Raw genomic sequence first — 18,761 nt, forward strand, 5'->3', positions numbered from 1 at the left:
CCATTGCTCATCCCATCTGTGCCTTTGTGGTTGTGCTGAACCCCGCTCCGCTGCCCTGGCATCCCCCTGGCACCAAGCCCTGCCACAGTGCCCGGCCAGCCTGTCTGGCACGGCCCTGGACCGCCATGGTGTGGCACACGGAAGTGCCGTGCTGTGCTGCAGGCAGGTGGCTGGGCTCTGCCGTGTCGCCAGCCGCTGCTGCAGCCATTAGTTTTGAGCGACGTTGTTTATACAGCCCTGGTGCTGCTGGGGACGCCAGAAGGTCGTGGCAGCCACAGAGGAGCCAGGGCCCTGTGGGGACAGCCTTGGGCACAGGGGCAGCTGCCGTGGTGCCACACCACATCTGGGGCAGAGACCCCTGCCACCCATGGCTGGGGAGGCTGATGGCCTGGGGCCAGGGCCAGCTGCAGCAGCGCCTGTCCCTGTCTGCTGGCACAGGCTGGGTGCTGGCCCGGGAGCGTGAAGGAGCCAGATCAGGCCCCCAGTCCCCACCAGCCTGGCACAAGCTGGTGCAGCCAGGTGCAGGTGCTTGCCCCGTGCCAGTGGGGCTGCCCTGGCCCAGCCAGGCACCGCGCTGGCACCGCACTTGTGGCTGGGTGGCCATGGGCCAGTAGTGCTGGCGAGGAGCATCAGTACACGGTGGCTCTCGCTGGTGTTGCCAGCGCTGCCTGGGCAAGGTCATGTCCTCACCGCGGTGGGAGCCAGGCCAGGCGCCGGCAGCCTCAGCGCCAGGGGGGGAGTGGCAGGCAGCATACCAGTGCCGGCACGGTGGGTGCTGCGGGACGGGGATGCCAGCGGGGTTTGCATGGGGGAGCAAGGAGGTGCATGTGTCTGGGTGCCCCTGCCTGGCCTTTGGGTCACAGCACCATGGTGCAGGGTGTGGGTCCCGCGGCATGGTGGGGGCTGTGCAGCAGGGAGGGGTGCGTGGTGCGGGCTGAGCTGTGCCATGGGGTGCCTGGTGTGGTGTGGATGCAGCGTGGGGTGGGTGGTGTAGGGTTGCGCGGTGCTGGGCAGGGTGTGGGGGTGTATGATGCAATGTGGGGTGCAGGGCGCACAACATGGCACAGTGCGTGGTGCGTGATGTGGGGGTGCACAGTGCACTGCAGGGCGCAGGGTGTCAGGGTGCTGGGTGCTCAGTGTCGTGCAGGGTGGGGGCACAGGGTGCTCAGTGCAGGGAGGGATGCGGAGTGCTTGGTGCATTTGGGGGGTGCACGGTAGGGGTGCAGGGTCGGCGGCAGGGTGCTCAGTGCTCCCGGTGCTGCCCCCTGGCGGTCGTGGGGAGCAGCTCAGCCTCAGCTTTGGGGGGGCGGGGGCTGCAGCGTAGGGGGGTGCGTGGATTTGAGGCGTTGGTCTGGAGGTGTGTGGGTGCATTTGGGGGGCGGGAGCAGCCTCCCCCCCGCGGGGTACATTCCGTCCCTGCCACTCGTGACTGCAGTCCCAGAGGCCGGGAGGGCCCGGGGGTGCAAGAGCCCCCAGACCTGCTAGGGCAGGGACGGCAGCCACTTTGTTGCAACTCCTGGCGCAGGGCCTGTGCCGGGCTGGGCAGGGTACTGGGGGTGTGTGGCCAGGGGAGGGGGACGTGTTGCAGGGCTGGAGGATGCTGGGGTCTGGCTTGGGGTGGATGCTGGGAGGGGGGCTGGGGGAGATGCTTGGGGGGGGGGGAAGTGGGATGCTGGGGCAGGACAGGGGGATGCTGGGGGGGGCAGTAGGATGCTGGGGCAGGACAGGGATGCTGGGGGAGGCAGTGGAATGGTGGGGGGGGATACAGGGGGACACTGGAGGGGCAGGGGTCTCAGCACAGCCCCCACCTCTCCCCCCAGCCAGTACCGCAGTACAGGCGTGTGTAGGTCTGGTGTTTTGGTGCCCTGAGCCCTCAACCTTCGCCCTGGGCATCCCCGTGCCTCAAAGCCCTGCACCCCATTTCCCCACGGGCAGCTGGTGCCAGGGGGGCTGGAGGCAGCTGGCAGCTGGACCAGGGCGCATGGCATGGCATGGCGTGGCCGTCCCGTGGCGCCGGCAGCTGCTGCCCGCAGCCATATTTAGGCATAAAGCCGGCACAGCGGCGGTGCCAAGGGCCGCAGCCCCTGAGCTCAGCAGCTGGGCTGGGGGGGCAGCCGACTGGGGTGCTGCACACCGTGGGGGTGTGTGTGACCTGGGCTGGCCAAGGCCACGGCCAGACTCAGGCCCCCCTGCACCTCTCCAGCCCACGTGGGTGTGGGTCCGCATGCCTGCAGCCCCAGGGGTGCATGGGGCGGGTGCTGGGGGACCCTGACCCCCCCCGGAGGCCCTGGCGGCAGCAAGGTGAGGTGCATGCACCCGGCGCGGGGGTCCTGCCATTTCCCCTGCCCCGGGGCCGGCCGCCTGCAGGGAGTGGGATGGGGCTGCCACGGGTGGGAGGGCCGGAGGTGCCCGTGGCCAGTGCTGGCATGCATCCCAGTGTGGGGGATCAGGGGTATTAGGTTTTCCCGCGGGAGCTGGGTACAGGGTGGGCGAGGATGAAATAAAGCTGCTGGCGGCACAGGGTGGCCATGTGTCAGTGCCGCTAATCCCCCTGCAGCGGGTGGCCCAGCTGGGGACCCTGCTGTGGCCCATGGCGTGCCATTCTGTGCCCTGGTGTGCCATGCCCGTGGCATGCCACATGCCTCCTGTGGTACTGGCCCCCTGCCCACAGCCCCACGTGCGGGCAGGGATTCCCCATGCGGGGCTGGGGATGGTGCTGGCGCCAGCTGGCGCCTGCCGTACTGGGCTCCACGGCGCAGGCTACCGGGCCCGCTGCCAGCTGGGGGGATGCCGTGTGGGGGTGCAGTGGGGGCTGCAGCTCAGAGGAGCCGCGTGGTGATGATGCAGCGCTCTGGCATTATGTGCTTGTCACCCCATCCCGTGTCCTACTGCAGCCATTGCAGGTGCTGGGGCGTCACTGGGATGCTGGGGGGGGGGGGGGGGGGAGAGGGGGGGGGGAGCTGCAGAGGCCATCCCATGCATCCCCAGGGCGGACAAGGACCCCTGCAGAGGGAAGGGCAGTGGCTCCGTGGGGCAATGGTGGGGATGCGGGATGCTGGAGCCGTTACCCTGGGCTGCCTCTGCCCTGCCCGCCTGCGCCCCCCCGCCCCCCCCCCCCCCCCCCCCCCCCCCGGCCCAGCTGAGTTTGCAGCTGTGGCAGCAGGATTAACGCTGCAGCTGTTAACAAGTCCTGAGCAGCTTAAGCCTGGCCTGGCACCCTGGCTGCCCCCAGCGCTGCTCCCACCACAGCCCCCACCTCCTGCAGGCCCCACGCTCACCCCACATGCTCTCTGGAATGTTTTAGGGGGGCTCTGGGGAATTGAGGGCCCCTTCTACCCTCTCGGTGCCTCAGCGTCTCCCTGTGATGTGGCTGCAGGGGGGCTGGCATCCTGCTGAGTCAGCAAGTTCTTGCCCCCCACCCCCCACCAAGGCAGATGGCAGCAGGGGGTGCCCAGCAGGGATGGGGGGCAATGCTGCCACGGTGCTGAGCACCCCCTGCACCATAGGCAGCTGCTTCCTGTGCCTGGTGGACGTGGTGCCGGTGAAGAACGAGGATGGGGCCGTCATCATGTTCATCCTGAACTTTGAGGTGGTGATGGAGAAGGAGCACCCAGGCTCGCCCGACAAGGATGCCAACCATTGGGTCACCCCCGCCAACTGGTTCCCTGCAGGTAGGGCTGGTGCCAGTGCATGTGGCATGACTGGGGGGACTTGTGCTGGCACTGCCGTGCCAGTTGCAGCACCGAGTCCTACCAAGGTGGTGCTGATACTGCTACCACTGACCCCACATCCCGGGTGCTGTGCCAAAAGCGCTGTGCCACACAGCATGTGGCGAGGGCAGTGGGTGCCCAGGTCGCCAAGCACCCATGGAGTGGGTTTGGTGGGTGGACCCCAACCCTGACCGTGCCCCTTCCTCCCTCCAGGGCGCAGCAAGTCCTTCAGGCTGAAGCTGCCAGCGCTGCTGGCACTGGCGGGCAGCAAGCAGTCACTGCCGCAGGAGCCACCTGACGCCGTTGTCGTGGACTTCTCCAAGCAGAGCAGCGAGTCTGGTGCTGAGGAGGCCACCTCCTCGCTGGAGCCCAGCTGCCTGGGGGGGGCCCAGCCTGAGGACCAGGCAGCACTGATGGGGGACAGACCCCCTGAGCCACCCGTCACCCACTCCTCGCCATGCGCCGACCGCCTGGCCCTGCACACCGCCTTCTCCAACTGCAGCCTGGCACGGAGCCGCTCCCACGAGAGCATCCACAGTGTGCGCCGTGCTTCCTCCGTTGACGACATCGAGACCATGAAGGGCGAGGGTGACAAGCGCTGCCACAACCGCCACGCCAGCACTGGCACCAGCATGCATCGTGGCTCCAGCACTGGTACGGCACTGCTGGCACACCGCGGGTGTTGCACACACCAGTGCCAGCACCTGCAGCTTCTTGCCCAGGCGCAGCGTGTGGCCATGGGGTGAAGTCATTATGGCTGGCAGCTCATTAGGGCCAGGGCCATCTCCTGGCACGCAGGGTGCCGGGGCAGCTTTCAAGCGCAGCCGGAGGGAGCTGCCGGCAGCTTGGCAGCAGTGCCAGCACGGGGTTGCCGCGGCACTTGTCACTGTCAGGCTCCTCATTGCTGTGATGCTCTGCGCTGCCGGCAGCTCCGGCGCCTGGTGGGGCCCGGCACCTGGCATGGGGTGGGCTGGGGCAGCCTTGAGCTCCGCCCCCCGCCCCGGCACCAAGCCCCGCCCTTGCGTGGCAGGGACCCCGGCGCCACCCTGGTGTGGCTGCCCAGTGCACACCCCCTGCCTGGCTGCAGCGCATGGGGTGAGGGGCTCCCTGGCTCCCCTCATCGCGCAGCCCCCTGCCCCCCCCCCGCGGTGCCCGGCCCCACCTGCTGCAGCCCATGATCCCCTTGGCAGCACAGAGCCACCAGCAATTGCCTTGTTAACCCCCAATCCTGCTAAGTGCATTAGGAAGGGAAAAATAATTATATTAATGGTAAATGATAGCAAGCTGTTGGGTCACAGCCCTGCAGCGCCTGGCTGGGGGTGCCCCCCTGTGCCGGGGCTTCTCGCTCCCTTCATCTGCCATCATGACCCCCTGAGCCCTGGGGTTCCCTGCTCCCCTCGCCCTGCTGTGGGACCCCAGCCCTGGGGAACAGCGGGGCTATGGTCCCCTATGGTGACAGTCCCCGTGCCCAGGGGCCATGAACAACGTCCGGAGTGCCCTGCTGAACTCCACCTCCGACTCGGACCTGATGCGCTACCGGGCCATCAGCAAGATCCCCCAGATCACCCTCAACTTCGTGGACTTCAAAGCGGATGCCTTCCTGGCTGCACCACCCGGTGAGAAGGAGATCATCGCCCCCACCAAGCTGAAGGACCGCACCCACAATGTCACTGAGAAGGTCACCCAGGTGAGCCCACCGGCACCTGCCACGCCAACGGAGGTGGCTGGGCAGCGCCAGAGGCGGTTGGGTGGGGCTCGGGGTATGGCCAGAGCCCAGAGGATGCTCTGCACGGCAGCTGGCTGCCGGAGCTCGCAGGGATGTGTTGGAGTGTGCAGGATGATGCTGGAGCATGCAGGGAGGTGCTGGAGCTTGTGGGATAATGCTGGAGCTCTCAGGGTGATGCTGGAATGTGCAGGCCGATGCTGGAACACACAGGGCAATACTGGAGCTTGTGGGATGATGCTGGAGCATGCAGCATGATGCTGGAGTGTGCAGGGAGGTGCTGGAGTGTGCCAGATGGTGCTAGAGCTCACTGGGAGGTGCAGGGGGCTGCAGGATGGGGCTGGGCACTGCAGGAGGGAGCCGAGGGCAGGGCCGGGTCCCCAGGGTGCCCTGGCCCAGTGGCGTGCTGGGGGGGCTGGCTTGAGCAGGGCATGCTGGGGCAGGTTGGAGGTGCAGGCTGGTGCTGGTTGTGCCACATGGCCTTTGTCATTCCCCCTCTGGGGTCCAGAGGGTCCCCATTGCTCCTTGCCCCCGGAGCAATTGGCTGGGGTGGTCCTTGCCCCTTGTGTCAGGGCGTGAGGATGGGTGGGATGGATGCCATGGCTGGGTGGCATGTGGCTGGGACAGACTCCACATGGCACATGGGATCCTCAGGGGGCTCCTAGTGGGGAGCAACGGGGCAGGCACCCCCTGGGACTGGAGCATCCCTCGGCCCTGGCTCTGTCCTGGTGAGGACACAAGCCCCGGCATCATGGCAGGCTGTTCCATGCCTCCAGCTTGCCACAGCTCGTGCTGGGGGTGCCCAGGGGGCTGGAAGTGGTGGCTAATCCTTGGCACGTTGTGTAACTGCCATCTGGCTGTGGGGAGCAGGCGGCGGTGGATGCTTAATTACACCCTGATGCTGGCTCCAGCTAATGAACTGAAAGCTGCTGGGGGCTGCTGGGCTCCCGGGACCTCTGTCTACCCCCACAGGGAGGGCTGCCCGGGGGGGTTGGGGATGAGGTTGCAGGGACGGGGAGCTCTCCCAGTCCCTTCTGCCTCATCCCCAAGCCACCCAGGCAGCCCCTTGACATCCCCTCTCCCCAGGGGCCCCAGCAGCTGGCAGGGGATGGAGCTGCTTGGGTACGTCTGCCCAGCTGCCGGTCCCCGAACAGCCCCGCCCCCTGCCCTGCGTCTGCTCGCACAGGTGAGGGGGGCCCCATGCAGGACCCCCCTGATCCCATGAGGAACTCCCAGCCCTGCTGCTGGGGCTCCTTTCCAGGCAGTGCTGGGGTGGGCACCCAGCCCCTCCCCCCTCGCGGGGTGCTGGGGCAGCTGCAGGACCCCTCTGGGGGGTTGGGGACCCCAGCCCCACAGACACAGGGGTGGGGCCTCCCCAAACTCCCTCAAAGCCCCCCAAACCCCCTCCCCACTCCTCGTGATGTTCTGGCTGGCCTGCCCTGTTCCTCTATAGTGCGCTAACAAGCAAAGCATCCTGATTGCTGTGTAATTAATTCGGATGCTGTGGTGGCTGCTGCTGTGTGGGCAGGCAGCAGCCTGCACCAAACCTCGGTCGTTCCCTCCTGCCCGTGACCGGCATTGCCACGCAGTGCCCAGCGGGTGGGGGGGCACAGTAGCCCTGGCCCATGGTGCCAGGTCAGGGGGCTTGGCTGTGCCTCGGCTGCGCTGGGCTCCCTTGGGCGGGAGCACCCACTGCCTCCCCGGGATGGGGTGGGGGTCCTTGCTGTGCAGTGTGTGCCTGCTGTGGCCTGGGGGACACCACATGCCGGCGTGGCATGGGGAGCGGGTGGGCCATGTAGGGGTGGCCACCATGTTCAGGACCTTGCCAGCGGGTTGTGGGGCAGCCCCAGCTCAGGCGCAGTGAGCCACCGGGCTGGCAGCACTGGAGGGGCCAGGGCTCCCAGGCAGCGGCACCATGAATCACCCACAGTAACGGCAGGTGAAGGAGCCCACGCACTGCCCGCTCCCACACCGCCTGCTCCCGCAGCCCGTCAAGGTCACCGCACTGCTGGGCCTGCCAGCTCGCCGCGGCCAGCGTGCTGTGCCAGCCCGGTGGGGACAGGGACACGGACGGGGCCTGGCGTGGCTGCGTGGCTGGCACTGGGTGGTGCGGATGGGGAGGCAGGAGGCCCCACTGCCACGCTGGGACGGGCTCTGTGGCATCTCGGCAGCTTGCGGCAGCCCTGGGGACCCCCAGCCTGCTCCGGCAGGAACCCCTGCCCACAGTGTGGTGGGACAGTGCTGGTGCTGGGTGCTGCCGGCACCGTGCTGACTGACCGGCCCGGACAGAGCGGGTCTCCGGTGTCGCAGGGCAATGGAGCATGTGCCACTGCCTGCTGTGACTGTGGTGGAGGCTGGGGCGGCACATCTGGGGGGACCCCCAGCCCTGCTCAGGGCTAGTGGGTGCCCCTGCCAGGACACCGGCTAGGAGGAGTGTCATCGGGAGTTGCCACAGGCCCGGGGCTCGCTGGCTGGTGGTGGTGGGCGGGAGTAAGGGTGGGGGGCGCAGGGAAGCCCCCAGGTGATGGGGCGGGTGCTCCCCCGGCCCCGCTGGGTGAAGATGCTGCCCCCCAGGGCTGCCCCTCGGCGAGGGGAGCGGGCAGAGGCGGTGGGCAGGCGCAGCAGTGTCTCGCTGCCAGGGCTGGGCAGCAGCCAGGGACACCGGGCACTGGCAGTGCCGGGAACCAGCCGGGGGGGCTGCCAGCGCCTCCCCATCCCCACCCCGTAGCAGATGGGGCTGGGGGATCCCTGGGGGTCCAGGCTCTGCGGGCAGCAGCAGGCAGGGGCACCCCAGGGAGTGCCCCCCCCTGCCCCCCGTGCCTCAGTTTCCCCGCGGGGGGTGTTTTCAGTCCCTCCCCGCGGCGTGACGGGCCCACGGGGAGTGGCGGAAGCTGGAGCCGGGGGGGCGGCGGCTGCCGGGCGGGGAGCGGGACCGGCGGAGGCGGGCGGCGGCGGGGGGGCTCGGGGGGGCGCCCGCCCGCTCCATCTGCCGCTAGCTCGGGCAGCGCCGGGCCGGGCCGGGCTGGGCTCGGCCGGGCCGGGGGGCGGCGGGGGGGACCGCAGGGCTCTCCCCGCTAATCGCGATTATGGCCCCGGCGCGGCGCGACAGCGGCGACCGCCCCGACGGGGAACGGAGGAGCGACCGCGTCCGCCGCGCAGTCCGCATCTCCAGTCTGGTGGCCCAGGAGGTACGGGGGGGTACGGGGGGGGGTGTCCCGGGCTCCAGGGGCTTGTCCCGTCGCGAGTAGGTGTGGGTGTCCCGGGGCCGTTCCCACGCTGGGTTGGGGCGCAACCGGGATGGGAGGGGGCACCAGGCGTCGGAGCAGGCGTCGGCCGCGCTCCGGGGGGCTGGGGGGCAGCGGGGGGCTGAGCATCCTGGGGGGCCGGGGAGCCGCGAGAGCTGTCGCGACAGCCGGGCTCCTGCCAACTGCTGTGGGTTCCGTAAGCCAGGGTGGCAGGGGCACTGCCCACCCACGGGCACGCTGCCAGGCTCGGTGCTGCGACCGGCTCTGCCACGGCGGCTCTAGCGTGGCCGTGGCAGTGGCAAGAGGTGTTGCCAGCTGGGGCAGCATCGGGAGTTTGCAGTGGCTACCATGTCCCCAGGTGGTCCCCATGGCTGTCCCATCGATGGTGGTTTGTGGCACGGTGGCTGTGGGCTGTGTGGGTCAGCGCCGGGGCCCCTGGGTGTCTGTGTCAGCAGGTGGGGCTCGGGTGTTGGGGCGGACGCACCGCCCCGTGGGGACGTCACCCCGTCACAGGGCTCATCACCCCGCTGTGCCGCCGGTACTGCAGGGTGTCGGTGCTGCTGCCGTGCTGTCCGTAGCAGGGTGTCTGCATTGCCTCCTGGCCTAGGGTGGCCACCCATCCCTGGCACCCATGTCGGGGGGTGCCAAGGGAACCGCACCGCTGCCGCAGCTCAACGCTGTAAGTACCGGCCACTGCTGCTGAGGTGGGGACAGTCGGGTGTTGGGGCGTCCCCACTGCTGCAGCACCTGTCGTCCGCACTGCCAGGGCTGTGCTGGTGCCTTGCCAATGGCCGGTGCCCACTGCCGTGGAGAGCGAGTTAGGTGATGCGGACACTGGCACCTGTGAGGGTGGCAGGGGTGTCACAGCTGGTGTCAGGCACCTGCACTTGTGGTGGCCACTGCAGCTGTGGGGCAATGTGGGCCCTGGGTGTCAGTGCCTGTCCTGCTTTGGGTGTCCCCAAGGGTGCTGAGTCCCCCATCAGTGCTGGCGTGGGAGCTGTCAATGCTGGGCAGCATGGCATTGTTTGGTACCGCGGATGCTGCGGTCGGTGCGTGTTGGGTGCCGGTGTTCTGGTGTTGGGTGTTCTGGACAGTGCTGGAAACCTGCTGGTGGGGGGTCCCTGGGCAGGTGTCAGGTGGGTGCTGGTGCTAGTGTTGGGTGCCTGTGTTGGTGCTGGTGGGGGGTCGCTGTGCAGGTGTCAGCTGAGTGCCGGTGCCAGTGTTGGGTGCCTGTGGCTGTTGGGTACCTGCAGGTGCAGTTGTTGGCTGCCGATGTGGGTCTTGGGTACCTGCAGGTGCTGGATGTCGTTATCAGCACGTGGATGCTGGGTGTCTGGTTGGGGGTGTCTGTCAGTGTGGGTCTTGGGGTCCGGGGGGGTACCAGCACGTTGACACCTGCCTGGTCTTGGTGCCGGGCAGTTTTGCCATGGTGCACAGTGTCTGCTGGGGTGGGGGTTATCAGGGTGCTGGGTCATGGCAGGGTGCAAGTGCACCAGTGTGCCAGGTGGCAGTGTCTGGGGGTGCCCGGGGGGTGGCCCCTGGCCACGGGTTGGGGTATTTGTGGCAGCAAGGGGGCTGTGCCCCGTGGGCGTGGGTGTCTGGGTCGCAGCAGGTGCCGTGCTGGGTGTCTCCGGGTGTGCGGGCTGGGTGTTGTGTGCCAGTGTCACAGCAGGTGTCGGTGTACGTGTCACCGTGAGTGTGAGGTGCTGCGTGCCTGTGCTGGGGCGGTGTATGTGTCACCGAGTGTCGGCACCACCAGTATCTGTGTCACGGTGACTGATAGGTGTTGTGTCACCACCAGTGGTCCCACTGCCTGTTGGCATCATTGGTGTGGTATCGTGACCTGCTGGGCCGGTGTGGGTTGAGGGGTCACGAGGTCGCCATGTGCCAGCCCCAGTGCGGGGTCTGGGCTGAGGGTCTGTGCCCATGGGATGGGTCAGGTGCTCTTGTTGTGGGTGTGGGTCTGTGACGGTGCCAGCCATGGGGATGTGCTGTCCCCATGGCTGGGGGGGCTGGTGGCTGTGCCCCTGCCATGCTGGGAGTCCCCAGCTCTGCCTGGGGCTGAGGCATGGGCTAGCACCAGGAGGTGGGGGAGCCAGGGCTGCTTCCCACTAGCAGTGCAGCCTTGGGGCTGGGGCCACGTCAGGGGGGTGGCCAGAGGCTGGGGGTTGATGGTGTGTTTGGGGGAGTGGAGTGGGGTGGGGTGGGGGGTGTATCCGTGGGGCTGACAGTGCCTGTTCCCTTGTGTCCTTCAGCCATCCATTCTCAGCTGCCAGCACAGCCAGGAGTTTCCTCAAATGGGATTTTTCTGGGGGGGGAGGTGTCCAGGTGGGAGAGGTGTGCAGGGTCTGTGCCACCCCTGGGGATCTGGACTGCCCCCACTCCATGCCCATGGGATCCGGATGATCGATGTGTGCTGGGGTTTGGGCAGGGGTCTGTGGTACCGTGGTACCTGCCACGTCCCTGGGGGTCTGGGGCTTGTGCAGGCTTTGGGGCCCTCTACCGCCATCCAGCCCCCGGGAGGTCCACCCTGCCCCACACAGCGTGATCCCGTGTGGGAAGGGGCATGCAAACGGCCCCTGTGCTGGGCAGGGGGGAGCAGCGTGGGGGAGTCTTGGGCAGAGGGGTCACACCAGGCTGAGTGGGGACACGGTGCTGGTGGGGCTGGTGGGGCTGGAGGAGGCAGAGTGTGGCATTGCTGGGGCCGTGGGCAGCTGCCCGCACTGCCCGTCCTGCCTGCTGCAGGCAGGGATTTGTCCCAATTTGGCGCGGCAGCTGCGTTAATTTTAGAGGCAGGAGCCGGCTGGCTGTTGGAGCCGCCCGCCCCCGGCCCCCCTGCCCTGGCTAAAAATGGAGCCGGGCTGGCAGAGCCGCAGCTTAAAGGGGCAGCCGGGACCGGGCCACCGTTGGCTCCTGGGGCTGGGGGCCACGGCTGGGACACCCCCAGGGCTCCCACCCGCCATTGGGTGTGCTGGAGCCTGGGGCGGGGGGGGCTGTGCCCCACGGTACCTGCGCTCCTGCGTTGTCCTTGACCCTATGTATCCCCGTGGGACCCCAGCCCCATGTGTCTCACAGTATCCTCACCCCCTGTCCCCCCTCCCCGTACCCATGACCTCATGTGCCCCCGTGGGAGCATGACCCCATATGACCCCACATCAGCGTGATCCCATGTGGGAAGGGGCATGCGAATGGCCCCTGTGCAGTTTCAGCACGCAGCCCCCTCCCCAGCAGCGCCGCCGGGACCACCCACCGCGCGCGCCGCACGCGTGGCCTCGTCCGTCACCATCACGCGGTGCGTGGGGACACGGGTGCCAGCGGGAAACCCCTGCGCGTGGGTGGCGGCGGGTGAGCCAGGGCCGACGGGAACTGCGGCGCATCCCCGGCGCTGCTGCCGCATCAGTACGGCAGCTCCTGCGGCGCCGTGCCACTTCCCCGAGCTCAGCCCCGGGCACCACGCACCCCGTGAGGCCACTGTGGCACCTGGGGACGGGGGGTGACACTGGCTGCACGTGTACCCTCCGGCGACATCGCTTGCTGCCCCGTGGCCCGAGGGGGTGGCGGTGGTGGTAGGAGGGGATGTTTTGGCTGAACCGGCGGGGTGGGAGCCGTGTTCCCCAGCCCGTGAGCACCGCGCAGGTGCCCGCGCTGTGTCCGCGGTGTGCTTGCACGCCGTGATGCCCTGTTCACCGCTGCAGGGCCAGGCTGCGTCCCCCCGTGCCAGGCGCGGGTGCTGGCACTAGTGCGGTGCCCGGTTGGCCGAAGGATGCTGATGGGGTCAAGATGCGTCCCACCCCGTGCCGTGACAGGACAACTGCCGCCTGGGCTGGCTGCCTGTGGCCACCCGCGGCCGCACCAGGGTCTGCGCCACGGCGGCCCCATGGCCCCGCGCCCGGCCAAGTCGCCGCGCCGTGCCGTGCGGTTCCGTGCCGTGCCGTGCCGCGCCGAGCCGTGCCGCGCCGCGCCCGGGTGCGGGGGGTTAAGGGCTGGGGGCAGCACCGCCGTCCTGCGGGAGCGGAGCAGGCTGGGAAAAATTTCCGCCCCAATAATTTTCCTCTCGGCTGCCGGTGGCGCGTGCCGCCTCCCGCTGCTCCCGCCGAGCCGACCCGCGAGGCGCGCCCGGTGCCGGGGGCCGGAGGGGCGGCGGGATGGGCACGGGCGCCGCCGGCGGAGGGCCGAGTGCCCGGTGCCCGGGGCGCGGGTGGCGGGCGGGCGGCAGGGAGTGAGCGCCGCCGGTGCGCCATGGGCCGGGGCCGGGGCCGCGGGCAGCCGTGAGGATGCTGGCGTCGCTCCTGCAGCTGCTCCAGGAGTTGCCGGGCCCCCCCGCCGCCCCTCCCCGGGCCGGAGCAGGACCCATGCCCGGCATCTCCCTCTGCAGCACCTGCCTGTGCCTTGACAGCGACACGGCCCGCTCCGCGGGGCAGAGCCAGGAGGAGAAGGTACCGGTACCGCCGCCGCCCAGCCCCGGCGAGGGGTGGTGGGTGCTGCCACACGGGTGGCAGGAGGGTCCGGGTGCTGTGCCTACCCCGGGGGACCTGCATCCTGGCGGTGGCCGCGGGTGGGCTCGGGCTCTGTCCCCCCGTGACTGCCACCGGCTCTGGGTTTGGGGTGGTTATGTAAAGCTGCCTCTCGCTCTGACCCCCGCTCGGACCACAGCCCCCCGGGGCGACCCGGCACGGGGAGCCCTCCCCAGCCCCCCCGGAACGGTGGACCCCCCGGGCTGGGGGCTGGATGGGGCCCTGCCGCGTGCTTGTGCGGCCGTGGCGCAGCTGTTGTGATGCGGCCGGCGGGCAAGTGCCCGGCCGCTGCGGGCACAGGCAGAACTGCACGGCACGGGGGGCGGGGGCTGTGGCCCTTGGCCGTGGTGGGGTGGTGGGCAAGGGCTGCGGGTCGCCCCCGTCGCTTCTCACCTGCGCCTCGGTGGCGGTGCGGGGACACGTGGTGGCTGAGAGCGGGACAGCACAGGGAGCGACCCCCTCAGGGACTCCCAGGGGGCCCCCGGGATCATGCTCCCAGGCTGTGCCCCCTCAGCCGGGCAGGGCTGTGCCGGGTGTCCTGCCACCTGGTGATCTGGGTTGGCATCACCCCGGCTCCCACCCCTGCCCTTGGGTACCCGGCGCTCCGTGCGGAGCCACTGGGTGCAGCCGGTGGCCACCAGACCCCGCCTGCCTGAGCCCGGCAGCTGCTCTGAGCGGGTCCCGTGCGGCTGGTACCATGCCCAGCCTGGCTCTGCCTTGTGGGGCCCCGGCACCCTCTCCCCACCGCAGGGCCCATCTGCCCCCCGGCACCCACTCACCCGGTCCCTATTTATAGCTGGTGCCCCTCGCCCCACAGCCGGTACATCTAATCCCCATGCCAGGCGGCTGGGACGGATGGGCACAGCTGCCGGGGCACAGTGGTGCCCCTCAGACCCCTGTACTTGGGCTCTGCCTGTGCATGCACGTGTGTGTGCAGCAGGGATGGGGTGGGCAGCGGCCCTGTGGGACCCAGGAGGATGGGGTGCAGTGCTGAGGGCAGTGGGATGCCATGGGGCAGGCGAGGCAACACCTGGGGGGGGGGTGCCCCCCCATATGTCAGTACCGTGCTGGGGTGTTTTGCATGCCAGCCCTCATTTCTATGGGTGCTGCCTGCCCATCCCTGCCTGGGGAAGGACAGGGTGGGGGGTGGCTTTCAGCAGGCAGCGTCCTGCTGAGGATGCGGGAACTGTCCGCACCCACTGCACCCCACTGTGCCCACTGTGCCTGCTGCACCCAGCTGTGCCTGCTGCACCCCACTGTACCAGCTGCACCCTCTGCACCTGCTGCACCCTACTGTGCCAGCTGCAACCACTGTACATGCTGCACCCCACTGTGCCCTCTGCACCCACTGTGCCTGCTGCACCTTGCTGCATCCGCTGTGCCAGCTGCAGGAGTCCCACTCCCTGAGCTGGGACCTGGCTGGCAGCAGCCCCAGCCCCATAGCCCAGCCCCGTGGCGTGGTCGGGGCTCTGTGATGCTTCTGCCAGCTGGCCTGGCACGGGGACAGGCTGGGGCACCCGTGGCAGCCCACAGCTGCGTCACTGTGTGCCTCTGGGGCTGCCGGCCCCAGTCTGGCAGCAGCTGTGCCAGGGTCCTGCTGGAGCAGAGCTCTGGGGCGGCTGCTGCCGCTTTGGAGGTGGCGTGGGCAGGGGGGCACAGGGATGTGCCTTGCCGAGGGGTAGCATCGTGTCCATGCAGGGAGGTGCGAGTGTTTGCAGGGGGAACTGCACCTGGGCAGCACCGGTGGGGCAGGGGGGCTCGTGGGTTGGTCTGCGGTGTGGAGTGGCTTTTTTCCAGCCATGCCTACCAACTGTCTCCTCCGCATCCCTCACCACCAGCTCTGGGGTCATGCTGCACCCCATAGAATCACAGAATCGTTGAGGTTGGAAAAGAGCTTTAAGATCACCAAGTCCAACCATTAACACTGCCAAACCCACCGCTAAACCATGTCCCTAAGTGCCACATGTACACTTGTCAAATCCCTCCAGGGATGGTGACTCCACCGCTTCCCTGGGCAGCCTGTTCCAGTGCTTGACCACCCTTTCAGGCAAGACATTTTTCCCCATATCCAATCTAAACCTCCTCTGGCACAACTTGAGGCCATTTCCTCTTGTCCTGTCACTTGTAACCTGGGAGAAGAGCCCGACGCCATGTCGCAACAGCCTCCTTCCAGGCGGTTGCAGAGAGCCATGTTGTCACCCCAGAGCACCCTTGGGCCGCTGGTACCCACCAGAGCAGCCCTGGCCCAGGGATACTCTGTCTGTGGCTGGCAAAGGCAACTCGGGGGGGCTGGGGGGCTCAGCCCCATGGGGCAGTGGGGAGCTGCAGGAGCTGAGCCCCTGCCCACCTGCCTGCCCAGGTGCTGTCGCTGGGTGCCGATGTCCTCCCGGAGTACAAGCTGCAGGCACCACGCATCCACAAATGGACCATCCTGCACTACAGCCCCTTCAAGGCAGTGTGGGACTGGCTCATCCTGCTGTTGGTCATCTACACGGCCATCTTCACCCCCTACTCCGCCGCCTTCCTGCTCAATGACCAGGAGGAGGTCCAGCGCCACAACTGCGGCTACTCCTGCAGCCCCCTCAACGTCGTCGATCTCATTGTGGACATCATGTTCATCATCGACATCCTCATTAACTTCCGCACCACCTACGTCAACTCCAACGAGGAGGTGGTCAGCCACCCTGCCAAGATCGCCATCCACTACTTCAAAGGCTGGTTCCTCATTGACATGGTCGCTGCCATCCCCTTTGACCTGCTCATCTTTGGCTCTGGCTCTGAGGAGGTATCAGCTGCCCCACGGAGTGCCACAGTGCCATTATGGCACTGGCTGCGCCATGCCCTTTCTGGGCTGGGTGCTGTTTCAGTGCTGGGTCCTCCCCTAGGGTGATGCGTGGGGGGTCCCGTGTGTGCCCCCAGGCTGGGGCTGGGGCCCCACTGTGCCATGGTGGGTATTACGGCAGTGGGTGCTGTTCCCCAGGTGCCGAGTCCTCCCATAGGGTGATGCCTGGGGGTCCTCCACACACCCCCAGGCCAAGGCTAGGTGCCTGTGGTGCCACAGTGGGAGCCAGGGCAGTGGGTGCTGTTCCCTGGGTGCCAGGTCCTCCTATGGGGTGGTTCCTGGGGGTCCTGCACATGCCCCCAGACCAAGGCTGGCACTTGCGGTGTCATGGGGGGTGCTGGGGCAGTAGGTGCCAGGGAAGGCGCAGGCAGCATGTGGCACTGAGCGCAGGTGCAAGCGAATCTGGGTCTGGCCCTGGGGGACCCCCACCCCCAGCACTGATGGAGCAGTGCCACGTGCAGTGGGGGAGTGGGCTTAACTGCCGCCCTGCCACGCACCTCTGTGGGGCCCCCTAGCACCGGGGGGGTCTTTCCCCCGGGGGTGGGGTGGGTGGGGCACTGGGGTCACCGGAGCCTGAAGTGGGGAGAGGGGCCAGGGCTGCCTTGCCTGCAGAGAGGCTGGGGGGTCCCCGGGTTGGCGCAGGCCCCCCCCCCCTCTCCTGGAGGGCTGGGTGGGAGTCTCTGTGGCAGTAGCTCTCGGTGACCCCTGCTGTGGCCCCCCTCCCCTGCAGACCACCACACTGATTGGGCTGCTGAAGACGGCACGGCTGCTGCGCCTGGTGCGGGTGGCCCGCAAGCTGGACCGCTACTCAGAGTACGGGGCAGCCGTGCTCTTCCTCCTGATGTGCACCTTCGCCCTCATCGCCCACTGGCTGGCCTGCATCTGGTACGCCATTGGCAACGTGGAGGGGCAGCGCATCGGCTGGCTGCACTCCCTGGGTGACCAGATCGGCAAGCCCCTCAACGCCAGCAACCCCCTCTATGGCCCCACCATCAAGGACAAGTACGTCACTGCGCTCTACTTCACCTTCAGCAGCCTGACCAGCGTCGGCTTTGGCAACGTCTCCCCCAACACCAACTCCGAGAAGATCTTCTCCATCTGTGTCATGCTCATTGGCTGTGAGTGCCCCCGGCGTGCACCCTGGCGGGCTCGCTGCGGGGGCTGTGGGGGGCACATGCCTGGAGGGGGGGGCGGGAAACTGCAGACACACATGTGTGCACATGTGTGAGTCTGGGGGTGTGTGGGTGTCCGTGTGTGTGGGCATCCATGTGAGCGTGGGGGTGTGTGTGCGTGCAAGCATGTGACTGTGCGTGACTGTGTGTGTTGGGGTGTGTGTGAGTGTACATGTGCCTGTGCATATGTGTGGGTGTACATGTGAGTGGGGTCATGCATGTGCAAGCACATGTGAGCATGCATGCACGTGTGTGTGGGGGCATGCATGTGTGTGTGAGTATGCATCCATGTGTGAGTCCATGTGTGTGGGTATACATGTGCATGTGGGACCATGCACGTGTACGTGTGGGCATGCATATGTGCATGTGAGCATGCATGTGTGTGTGCGTATGTGTGAGGGTGCGTATGTGTGAGGGTGCGTATGTGTGGGTGTGTGCGTGTGTGTGGGGTGTGTGTGAGTGTGCATGTGTGTGAGTGTGCCTGTGCACATGTGAACATCTGTACATGTCATAGAGCATGTGCACGTGTGAGCACACACTGCTGTGCCTCTGCACGCGAGCGTGTGTCTGTGAGTGTGCGATGGCCAGAGCACGTCTATGAGACAGCTCTGCATGCACGTGCGCATGTGCGTGTGTGCACGGCTCAGTGGGCTCACGGGGTGCCTGCAGGCCTGGGCACCGCTGTGGGTACGGGCACAACAGTGAGGGTGGGTGCAAGGGTCACAACACCAGGGGGAGCCCAGTGGGACCCCTCGTGCCTGCCAGGGCTAGGCAGGGGGGTGTGCTCATGTGCGTGCGCAGGGCTGCCCAGGGCAGGGGGGGCATGTCTGCAGAGGTGCGCCCCCACAATGATGGGTGCCCCACATGATGGTGGGTGCCCCAATGATGATGGGTGCCCCCACGATGATGGGTTCCCTGCACCCTCAGCCCCCATTGGCAGGCGGGGGTCTGGGGGAGTGGTGCTGGGGGCTGCCCCTCACACTGCTCACCCCACCGCAGCCCTGATGTACGCCAGCATCTTCGGGAACGTGTCGGCCATCATCCAGCGGTTGTACTCCGGCACGGCACGCTACCACACACAAATGCTGCGCGTCCGCGAGTTCATCCGCTTCCACCAGATCCCCAACCCGCTGCGCCAGCGCCTGGAGGAGTACTTCCAGCACGCCTGGTCCTACACCAACGGCATCGACATGAATGCGGTGAGTGCCTGGCAGCACGGCTCCCCCCTGCCCTTCTGTGTGCCCCCATCCCGGCAGCCTGTGACCCCCACCATGTCTCGCAGGTGCTGAAGGGCTTCCCTGAGTGCCTGCAGGCAGACATCTGCCTGCACCTGAACCGCAGTCTGCTGCAGAACTGCAAGCCCTTCAAGGGGGCCACCAAGGGCTGCCTGCGCGCCCTGGCCATGAAGTTCAAGACCACACATGCCCCCCCCGGGGACACACTGGTGCATGCCGGGGACGTCCTCACTGCCCTCTACTTCATCTCCCGCGGCTCCATCGAGATCCTGCGTGGGGACGTGGTGGTGGCCATCCTGGGTGAGCCCCGGGAGTCCCCT

The 18,761-nt window shown here is 67.9% G+C and overlaps 1 protein-coding gene across 2 annotated transcripts in view; it reads left to right on the top strand.

The window, feature by feature from the left end:
* The window catches only part of KCNH2 (potassium voltage-gated channel subfamily H member 2), a 30,376-nt gene that overhangs the window by 7,318 nt on the left and 4,297 nt on the right, over positions 1–18,761 (top strand). For both annotated transcript variants that reach the window (XM_080382752.1, XM_080382751.1), the window contains 7 exons: positions 3,507–3,671; positions 3,924–4,364; positions 5,183–5,397; positions 15,552–15,977; positions 16,765–17,152; positions 18,206–18,405; positions 18,489–18,741. In XM_080382752.1, the coding sequence (XP_080238878.1) occupies positions 3,507–3,671; positions 3,924–4,364; positions 5,183–5,397; positions 15,552–15,977; positions 16,765–17,152; positions 18,206–18,405; positions 18,489–18,741 (2,088 nt within the window). The remainder of the gene's footprint in view (positions 1–3,506; positions 3,672–3,923; positions 4,365–5,182; positions 5,398–15,551; positions 15,978–16,764; positions 17,153–18,205; positions 18,406–18,488; positions 18,742–18,761) is intronic.

This window comes from Falco punctatus (genome assembly GCF_963210335.1).
Source record: "Falco punctatus genome assembly, chromosome: 4".
Taxonomy (NCBI): Eukaryota; Metazoa; Chordata; class Aves; order Falconiformes; family Falconidae; genus Falco; species Falco punctatus.